Here is a 10,995-nt window from a genome sequence, read left to right as displayed (position 1 = left end):
ATGATTCATATCAGCTACAACCTGATCTTTGCCACAGCCATGTCCTGCAACTTAAATAATTACTAGCAGTGACACCAGACAGGGACACTTCTGAGACAGCATTTTTCCCCCGTTATCCCATGACCTGAATTGCCATCATAATTTCTAGACTTTGTGTCATCCTGGCACGATGACAAGTGTTCACCCACGCTCCAGAACTAAAAGTTAGTTCACAAGGACAGTGATACCTACCCAGACACAGCATCTCAGATACAAAGTGCGAATGACACGCCGCAGTCCGGCGTGGTAACAGCAGGGACTGTTTGCTTTGGTCACTGCAGCAAATTCCTTTGGAGGCAGGAAACTGAAGCACCATCTCCAGTGACTCCCCATCTAACCTTGAGAAAATAACCTACCCTTTCTCCTCTTTTGGAAGTGAGGATCAAGGCAGTGTTATCTCTCTGGGTACTGCAAACAATAATGAACATAACTAGGCAGTGGAGATGTTTAGGTGGAAATTGCTATTGTAAATTATGTTAGTGGAGAGATTTGTGTTCAGCTGTGGCGGGTCTGTGAGGAAGCACAGCCCCCCAGTACTCAGCTGTGTATGGGTGGCACGTTGCCTCTCTGCTCTCCTGGGACTATTTTAATTATATGTCACAGCCAGACCATCAGAGACCTAATCCCAGGATCTAATCTTGGAGGCAACAGACAGCTGACTGTCTGCACAGTGTACTCAGAGAAGCACCCTTGGGGCTGCAGTGGGGGTGATGCACCCACCCCACATGCAGAGCAGGCACCTGCCCAGGGGCAGCCCTGATCATCCACCTGGACAGGGCACCACAAGCTCCTCGACATCTCTGTCAGGGATGGCATGTGACTGCCATCAGGGAGACACCATGGCCCTGGGTCCTCCCCTGGTTAACAAGAGCCTGGGTGGAGGCTGCATCTACAGACACCCAAATCTAATTCTTGAGAACACACATGACTGCAGTCCTTTCCAAGCATCAGGCTTATATAAATACATACACATATAAATACATGATAAAAATACAGCCTCTGGCAGCAGGAACAGTCTCGTACACAGATCTTCAATAGTTCTTCCCATCTGTAGATCCTGCAGGATAAAGACATCGCAGAACTTCAGGGACCGTTCTGAAAATGGAAATTATTATTTTTTTCCACTGTTGTCTATGTGTGCCTGATGCAAAAACTATTTTAATTATGACACAAGATCATACTCACTACTCTGACTATGAAGAATAGGCATCACTTTTGTGCAAATCGAGACATTAGTAAAGTAGAAGCTTTATTTACAGCATGAAATTCCTCCTACAAAAAGCACTAGAGGTAAACCAAATTCACAGAGTGAATACCAAATGTATGAAATTTGGACTCAATGAAAGGCAGACAGCTGGGTGTTCTGATAAAAATGGGCCTTTATTTTTTAATTCTTCTTTTCATTACCTGGATTCTGTGTTTGTCAGAGCAACAAAATATAGTTTCTTTGATATGCGGCAAATCTGAAAACAATCCTGCAAATAGCACAACACAAAAACTCCCACAAAAAAAAGGGAAAGCTATAAAATTTGAGAGGCGACGAGGCTTTCAGAAGTGCCAGTTTCCCAGTGCAATGGCTGGAAGGGTGGCCTGGCCTGGCGGCAGTTCAATCATTTTGTAACGAAGGACAAATACTTTCAACATCCTGAGAAAGAGGGCGGGGGGACGGGGGCACGGCTCCCTTGCTTTCCCTCCTCCTGCTATTCTTTCTCCTCCCTCCCCCTACCCCTTGGATTTTCAATAGCTCTTTAGTGTTTCCATCAAAGGCTTTTACCATTCATCCTCCCTTCTGGTGCCTGCCTTCCACCTGTCTATCCATCACAGCCCTAACCCAGGTCCTTTTTTTTCCCCCCGGGCTTTGCTATTTTTCACGCGGGGGGATTTGTTTATAAGCTTCTGTATTACCTAAACTGGAGGGGAAGAGGCTGCTGGGAGAAAAGTGAGAAAGCAGGATTAAGGAGGAATAATTCAGCTCCATTGCATTTCCATCTGAACGGTCATAAAATGTGCAAATCCTGTTCCTGGGAATTTCATGTCAGAGGCCTTCTCTGCCACTGCCCTTCCCGTGCCCCTTCTCTCTTTCCCTCTCAGGCAAAAACAAGTGTTGGGAAAGATGCCTAGAACCCCACGGACACCAAAAAGCCACAATGTGTGTGCTGGCAGGGAGGAGGCTCCTACCAGCACGTGTGCAGGGAGACACTCCAGATGTGGCCATAAACCGCAGACAAGGGGCTGGGAGGCTGCAGGGATTGAATTGGGCAGGACAGCAGGAGCAAGGAGGGGAAAGGCAGCTCCCAACACCCCCAGCTGTAATTAATGGGCCTGGGTAAAACACAAAAATGACCTTTCAGGCTTGTTCGCTCTGTAAGAAAATCATACAGAAATATGTGATTCAGACCCCAGCAGCTTGAAGAGTTTCTACTATCTCCTTTTTAGCTCGTCACCATCACAAGGCACCAAGATAGACACAGGCCAGCTTTCCAGATCCCAGAAATCCACCAAAAATCCACCTGTCATCAAACTGTGAGGCAGAAGAAGGACCACTGCTGTATACAGGTCAATGCAGATTTGTCATTGATTCAAGCAGAGGTCAGCGTGGCTGGATGTGACCTCTGTGCACACTTGCTACCTGGCCAAACACTCTCAGAACAGCAAGTAGTGTTAAAAAAAGAGAAAGTCCTTAATCTGCTCTCAACCCCAGTGATTTTCTTGGTGGAAATCCATGTAATATCTGCTGGACCTGGCAACAGCTGGCAGTTTTCTTCCATTTATGGACACATCCCAAAGATACTGAGGATCACCCAACAGGTAGCACATGTCAAAATAAGTTCCTTTGATTGATAGTTATTTATTATTTTTAAATAAAATGAGAATAGATTGAGTGGGTTGCCCATCAGCAGCTCAGTTCTTTGTTTGGCAACTTCTTGGACAGTTGGACCATACATATGACAACACAAAATAAATTTCACTCGCTTGCAGTAGCAGTTGGCTATAAATTCAGTCCATTGATGATTTATAGTTCTAGCAGCAGTGAGATATATGAAATGAGAAGCCCTTTCATCCTTAAAGTGCTCTGCAGTCTGGTGGGGATGATGAAAGCCATTGTTCCTAAGGCCAGAGGAGAGCAGGAGTTCATTCAGCCGGTCCGGCTGTGGTTGGAGGAGGTGAGCAAACCGGATCCAAAGACGAGAGGAGGCCTAGAGAAACAGCAGCCCTTGGTTTTGCAGAACAGCCAAACAGAAATCCTTAATGATGCTATCCTTGCTTTGCAGGCTGGAGGGGAGCAGTATTTCCATCAACTAAATGATCTCAACTCTTTGGCTTCCCTGAGGGCACTACAACAGGACAGACTGTGATCCCTCACCAGAGTCGCTCTCAGATGTTTGTGTTCTTCCCACCCACCAGCAGCCTCGAACCTGAGCATGTCTTTGGCACAGCAGGTGGTATCCTTAATCCTGTGGAGGGCCAGCCCCAAGCAAAGATTAGCAGAAGAATTTGTTTTCATTAAAATCCAACCCACCATTACCATCCTCTCTGACGGCTTGGTTTTAAAAATGCGCATGTCCAGCTATTCTAGCAGTTCTGTTTCTGCAGGGAAAGGGCAGTTCAGCAACCTGCCTCTTCACTTTCTACTGTCTTTCCTTTAATCAACAAGTAAATAAGGCAGACACAGTGAGGAATATTAAATACACCTACTCCTGGAGAATTCTGTCAGCAAGATCAATGAAACTGGGATTTTGCCCTCATTATGTTTCTTTTGTCCATGGAACTGGTCTGATTTTCCTCCCAGTGAAATTTTTTTTATGAAAAAAAAAAAACAGAAACAACAAAAGAGAAAGACACATAAAAATAAACACTAATAAGTGCAGGAAAAAAAATAAAACTTAGCACCATGCACTCCCCTCATTATTAGACAAAGGTTGGGAAGGGTTCAGAAGTGTAAAATGCTCATGTGAATTATGAGATTACTGCTCAGTTTTCTTTCAAGTCGTGGGCTGGAAACAGATGGTGGCTGTAGCATTTATGACGGCACAACATGTTACTGCAAGCCTAGCCATCTCTCTCTCTCCTCTCAAAAATGCAGCTGCAAGGAAAGTTGTGGAAAATCACATTAATAGTCTCTTCCACCACACAGTTTTCCAGCCCTTCATCCCTGGCCAGCACATGGACAGAGCCATCTTGTATCCTAGCAAGAATACTCTTCTAATCCCTATCCTGAATAGTTACCACTGACCGGCTTATTTAACAGCTAGTTAAAATGTGAGGTTTGTCAGCATCGTAAAAAAGCCTCCAGAAAGCAGGTCCTTAAGGTCAGAGCAGATGCCATGTGACCCCAAGCGCTCCCCATGGGAAACGCTCAGAAAGAAGTGATCAGACTGTCCTTCAGCTGTTTATTATTTAAACATCCAGTTCAGGCCAAGCAAGCTGATTTATAGAAAAGCAGAAAGACAGATACAACACTTGCAAAAGCATCTCTGAGACTCAGGAGTCCAAATCTCACTTTTCAAGCAAGAGTAGAAACTTTCACAAGGGCAAAGGCCTCTGGATTTTTAGCAAGACAGCCTTCCAGTGACCACATGTTTAGAAGTATCTGGGGCCCTGAAGATACAAAGAGCAACTAACCCCATATTTAAATATCTTGCCTGCACACAGGGAAAAAATGTTCAAGCTTCACTGCCCATGTGCTTCAGTCCTGATGGAAATGCTCTGCCACCTAAAATATGTTCATACATAAAGCAAAGCTATCCTTACAACCTGAGTGAAATACAGGAGCTGGCAGGTGGACACATCCCCCGTGGTGGAGAACACAAGGTAACCAGCATGTGTGCAATAACTGCATGTGACAGAGGTGCACCCAGCTCCAGGTGCTGCTGACCTGGGGACAGCACGTCTGGACTTGAAACCATGAGCTGAGCCTGGGGCACAACCCCCCAGCTCTCGAGGCACCATCGAGGGGCCTCCTTACACCACGGAGCTCTTCAGACAGTAGAAAACTGTTACCTGCTGTCCTTAGGATTTCTGTGTGCTTTACAAATGTTAAATATTCCCATACCACAACACCTCTGAGCAGCATTAACTCACTAACAGTAAACCCAGTAGCTGGGGATTCCAAAATCAGGATTTTACAATTACCTGTCCATTTCAGTTAATTAAGGCTCTGCCAAATAATAATTTTCCAGACAAGTGTCACTGGAAAATCTGAGTGTCCATTTTGCTGGCCTCACTACCTGATTGGGAACATCAGCATCAACTTTACACGTTCACCCTTAGTCACCCAAGTTTGTGTTCCTGCCACCCTGCTCACTGCCAGCCATACACAGGGCAGCACTTCTGCCCTCTGGGGTGTAGAACAGAGCAACTGAAAACAACATAGACTTTTACCATTCCCTTTATCACTTTTAACAGCTAGACCAGGAAGTTGCTGCAGAAATTCAATAGTGTACACACTTGAAACTCTAAATAGCCTTTTCCCAGAGATAGACTCCATCCAGGTGATATGACCATACATATCCACTGCATATCTGTCATAATTGCAAAAGCTCTCAGACCTTTCCTCTAAGATAGAGAAGGTGCCATTTTATTTTTCTTTTGGAAACCTCATCCTGCAGAATTCATTAGTATCCTATGTAACAATGTACTTCCTGTAAGTAATGAGCCATAAAGTGTATTAGAAGTTTCCACTTCTGGTTTTATCTTTTCCTGATCTAGCCTGAAAATTCTTTTGAAGTTCCTCAAAGTGTTCTTCATGTATGCTTGTTTTAGGAAATACCAGATCACTATGGGCAAACTTCTCCTTAATTAAGTGAGATAAAGGAATCAAGATGATATGATCTACTTAATTTCCCACCTTTTTAAGGTCCCATTTTAAGATAGTTTTCTCACTTAAAAAAAGGAACATGCTACAGAAAATAAGGCAGGAATATACCTTAAGAGGCCCAGAGAGGGCAAGCATTGCTATGGGCTCTCTAGTGTAGCTGAGCTTGCTGGTAGGAAGCCACTGAATAGTTAAAGTTTTCCCTTGTTACTACAAAATGGTTTACTGAAAGGTTTCAGATCCTTCTGAAACAGCACCACTCCGGTCTATGCATGGGAGGAAGAGACTCAGTGGGCTCTTCAGGGGCTCAGCTTAGGAAGCCAGCTCAGGTCATGCCTAACTTTAACCACGAGTAACTTCAAAGAAACATCTCATGTCTCAAGTTCAGCTTTCCACTGTCTCTCTTGATGAATCACAACGCAGGGTATGCAGGGAGCTAATGGGAAACATTTGCACTTGCTAACCCCAGCTGCAAGGTCCCAAAACCCCATCAGCCATGCAGGCATAGCCTAACCATTTTGGATGGGCCAGCAGCCTCTTCACAACAAATGGATACAAGTTTGGACCAAGAAATGTCTTCAGTTCCGAGTGTGTGAGCATAGAGCCCTCAGCCCACTTCCTCGAAGTGCTGGAGCATCTCTCTCTCCTCCTCTGGCCTCACACAGCTGACACAGCTGGGAAAGAGACCCAGCAGCAGCAGAACAGGGCCCACAGCACAAAATCTGGCCACTTGAAACTTCCCTGGTCTTCAGTTTAAACCAGCACCACCTTTATACAGAAAACACATCTAAAGCCAAAGTGCTAAGGAAAAGATAATGGAGTGAAGAGAACTCCCCACCTGAACAGCCAGGCTGCTCCAGCAGTGAATGGGGCACTTGAAAGGTCACTGCTGGGAAGCACCCCAAACAACAATAAACAAATCTAAGGTTTGAGTGCTGCTACCTAGAGATGGAAGGTATGGTCACATCACTGGGTTGAAATCAGTCTCTCTTTGGAATAGAGACATTCTGAAGGCAACAAAAGTTTCCTGAAAGTCACATAAGAACGAATTAAAATTGGATGCCAAATCCCTTAAACTGCTGAAAAAATTACAGCTAGGGATGCCCAGCAAGTGTGGAGGGGCTCTTCATACTTCACTGAGGTCTAAAAATTTGAGTTCATCCCCAAAGGGAGCTGAGGCCGCTCAGCACTTCACCCACAGGCCCTCTGTGAACAGTCTTTTTTCTTGTGGTCAAATGGGAGCTATCTTGAATTTATGTCTTACTTCTCCCCTTGTGAGCAAACAAAACAATTTCTATGAGTAATTCTACCCGCTAATTGCCAAGGAAAAGTCTAGTAAGAAATGCTCTGCATTTTTGACAGGTCAGAGGCTTCCCTAAACAAAGTTGCTGTTTTTGTTTTCTAAAAGCACATGTTCACATCCGGGGACTTTGGTGAATTCCAGTGTGGATGAGTCTCTGTGGGAAATTGCTTTTCCCTACTTTCTTGTTTTAACTCCTCCAGGAAATGATTCTATTTTTACAACACTAAACAGCAAAATATGAAACCATTATCTGCTTTGTGGCAAGAGTTTCGGGTCAATTCTCAGGTAACTGTCACCTCCAGTGAAGTCAATGGAGTTCTATCTATTTATGCAAGTTAGTGATCTGACCAATTATGTAATGGGTTGATCAGTTACTAGAACACAGAGCTACCATAAGCCTAAGGAGTGTCTCATTTTCATGCGTCTCAAAGTTCATCCAAGCCCTGATGTATTGATGATAAGTGAAGTATTTCAGTATTATGGTCTGTAAAGATGATAATTAACTGCCGAGAGATTTAAGCATGAGCACTCTCCATGAATATCTACTTTGTCACTGAACGATCATTATAAGTAGTCTCTTTTTTGGATTCTTTTTTCACCTGGCAAATAATCCAGGGTGGGATTTTCAGTAGTGTTTAAAATGCTTTTCTTCTATTTATTTGTGATTGCTTTCCAGAATCAGTAAGTTTTCAAAATCCCCACGGGATTTCAAGCACTAAGAGCTTAACTGCATCACTGGGTGCTTTTGCTTTTTGCATCCCTGATCTTATCAGCCACCCTCAGTTTCAAAGATGGACAGTTAAACCAGTTGTCTTCATTTTGCAAGATCAAAGACAGTATATAGAGGCCAAAAAACTAAGTCTGATCTGAAGATGAGCATGTAACACTTGTTACAAATTCGGCTTCTTATTTTCTGGTTTGAGGGACCACTCCAGCCTTCATATGTGAATTTCTTTTCTTTTGAAGCACACAAGTGAGTCTGTCCTCGTGTATTTTTATCTAAGTTCCTGGAAGACAACTAGCATGCACAAGCATCGGTCCAAATGGAAATTCTGAGTTACTCAAAACTCAAACCAAGTCAGATTTGATGGCCTGCTATTGAGTCAAATATAACAGTGACTGCATTCCCCTCTAAAGAAGAAGTTAACAGCGGAAAAATGCGACACTGAAACTTTTAGTGACAGAAATTCTACCACTAGAACATGTCCAGAATTTCATCTATTGATTATGAACAACACCAAGAGTTAGCACTTCCTTACTTTCAGGTTGGGAACTAGGTATTCGTGACTTTAAACCTATTTGGAAAGCTCACCAAACGTCACTCGAGACTAACATAGAGAAAACAAACTTAGAGACAATATCTAAGGAAAACAGAACCTAACCTATGACTTGTTCTTTGATTTACAGCTCTGATTGCAGGCCCCACCTCACAGTCATATGCCATGATAATAGGCAGCAGTTCAACAAGAACCAGCAGTAACTTTTTACATGTTGTAGTGATTCTGAGCTACTTCAGCACATACTTCAGCCTGATGCAGTAAATATTTAGAGTGACTAAAGGGACAGGTGACACACCACAACTGCAAAAAGAATGACTGAGCTTTTGATCTTGTTTATTCTACCTTTTCATTAATTCTTTTTCCTAAACTAAAGTTGCCAAATTTCACCTGGAATTTGCTCCCATTAATGTTTTCCCATCTCAGATTTGTCTGTTATCAGGTACAACTGTGAGTTTTCAAATTATATTCTCTGAGGTACCCAAACAGATAACCTTAAGTGGGCTCCCTGGCATTAGTGACTGCAGTCCTGAATCCACCCCATGCCAAGAAAGTATTTTCCCCAAAAAGAACAAGTATGTAGTTCAAAATGGCAGCTTCCATGGGAGCAGAAGAGAGTGGAACTCTCCCAGCTGTCTTCCTAGTTGTATGTTCTACTCTGGGTACTTCATCTTTAAGGTTTCTTACAACATATGTCAACTCTCTGTGAGCATGAAGACCCCCAACCCACAGCTGGGAGCCTGTGTCAGGAAGGCACACCCTACTTAAAAATAAGAAAGCATCAACTCTGCTCCATTTGCCTGAGGTCAGTGGGATGTTTGTCCAAAGCTAGGAGCATGCTTAGTTTGAAGAGCAAACAGAGGCCATCTCCTAAAGTGCTTTTCCACGTTAAGGTCTGGGAAAAAAAATTTAAGATTGGGCCCGTGATAAAAACAGTTCCCTTAGGAAATGTTACCCACACCATAAAAGGAAGGAATAAAAATTGTCTACTGAATTTTTGTAAATTCCCATAAAATCTGAGTCTTGTTCTATGTGCATAATTTTCACTGTAAGTCACGAAAGGCTGACTCCTTTGAGAAGAAGGAAATGACTAGCTCATGATAGGATAAAAGGCTGCTTAATTGCATGGGCAGAAAGATGGATTTTCATCAGTCACTACGTTCTCTGACGATATGGCAGTGGCTTTTGATCATGTATCCGATGCACAGTAATTAGGCAAAATGACTTACCCTCAATCTTTTCAGTATTTAGCTCTAAGGGTGCAAGGATTCATTCTTGGAAAGGGAAGATGGTCGTGTGATTTAGGGCACTGGATGAGCACTCAGATCTGAGTCCTATCCCTGGTTCTGCCACAGCTTTGCTGTATGACCTTGCACAGTCTTTTCTCCATGCCTCGGTCTCGCCTAAAATGGGATAACAATAGTTCTTTATTTCAGAGAGATGAATACAAACCAGCTCAAGGCTGTGCTGCAGAGATGCTACAGCAAAGAGCAGCACAGAAAAGCTCAGACACAGAATAATGCCTTGCTATTAAAATGTGGGAACACAGACAGTAATTAAATTGAATAATAAATACAAAACATAGGGTGATCTTTGAGGAATGCAGCACTGATAGGCTTTTCTCTGTTACCTGATATTAAAGGAAATTTAAGTGGGATTCTTATGAGTTTACCTGAGATCTGCTAGTACTGGAAGCTGTGTATTAGAAACACCAAGAAAATTATTTCATTGAAAACCTCACATGGTGTCTGCTTTAAAGCAACCGTGATTTCCAGCCCAAGGCAGGGTCAGATAACTATTCACAGTAAGCTTTTCAAAGCTATGGAAGGGGCCTACAAACATGATTTCCTTCACTTTACAGTAAAATAAGAGCATGCAAATCTGAGGTAGCTTTGAAACGTCAAAATAAAATTCAAAACTTTTAAATTACATCATAAATGGGGCCAACTGATCCTAATTAAACTGTCAGATCTCTGGTATAGCTTCATTGCCATTATTCCAGAGTCACACTGTTGCTGGGATTGGACAGAGTTTTAGCTGAGTCTTCAGTAATGGGTGTTTTTCCAAATGCAAAGCTGAATGTTTTTCTCTCCACAAACACACGTCTACACAACAGCATCTTTCATGTGGGGGAGTGGTCAGTTATGGGCCTGCTGGTTTGGGATGTAGGATCTCGGGGCACACAGATAAGGCATTTGATCTGGGGACAAACAGATCAAAGGCTGTTCTGTCAGGCAGGAGAAAAGAGAGATGAGACGCATCTTAGGAAGGGAAAATAATTTGAGAGACAGAAACAGAGGGATGGGAAAGTCAGGCAGAGAATAACTGGAAAAGAGACCACAGAAAGGCAACATGGACCTGAGAAGGACTGGCAAGAGAACCTCACAGCTGGAATGCTGAAGCCCATTGGAGGGAGGAGACCCACAGATGGTGTTCCAAGCAGATTAAAATACCTAAGCCCAGAGGGAAAGTGGTGGAGCTGCCTAGGAACCTCCAGGGCTGGAGGGGAGCAACTGCCTGTAGTTACTGTGCACTGTCTAATAAAGCAGATGCCAGGGAGG

At 43.4% G+C, this 10,995-nt stretch overlaps 1 protein-coding gene across 4 annotated transcripts in view; it reads right to left on the bottom strand.

The window, feature by feature from the left end:
- Positions 1-1,400: 1,400 nt before the first annotated feature.
- The window catches only part of PDGFA (platelet derived growth factor subunit A), a 35,369-nt gene continuing 25,774 nt past the window's right edge, over positions 1,401-10,995 (bottom strand). Inside the window, exons 6-7 of one of the 4 annotated variants that reach the window (XM_050317439.1) lie at positions 9,664-9,837; positions 1,401-4,123 (exon numbers count right to left, since the gene is read on the bottom strand). In XM_050317439.1, the coding sequence (XP_050173396.1) occupies positions 9,704-9,837 (134 nt within the window). In that variant the 3' untranslated portion in view covers positions 1,401-4,123; positions 9,664-9,703. Of the gene's footprint in view, positions 9,838-10,995 lie in introns of all 4 variants that reach the window. The other 3 variants (XM_050317440.1, XM_050317441.1, XM_050317438.1) reach the window with 3 other exon arrangements.

This window comes from Myiozetetes cayanensis, unplaced genomic scaffold (assembly GCF_022539395.1).
Source record: "Myiozetetes cayanensis isolate MyiCay16 unplaced genomic scaffold, myiCay2020 scf20-37, whole genome shotgun sequence".
Classification (NCBI taxonomy): domain Eukaryota; kingdom Metazoa; phylum Chordata; class Aves; order Passeriformes; family Tyrannidae; genus Myiozetetes; species Myiozetetes cayanensis.
Note: the sequence above shows the minus strand (reverse complement) of the source record. Positions and strands in the feature narration are given on the sequence as shown.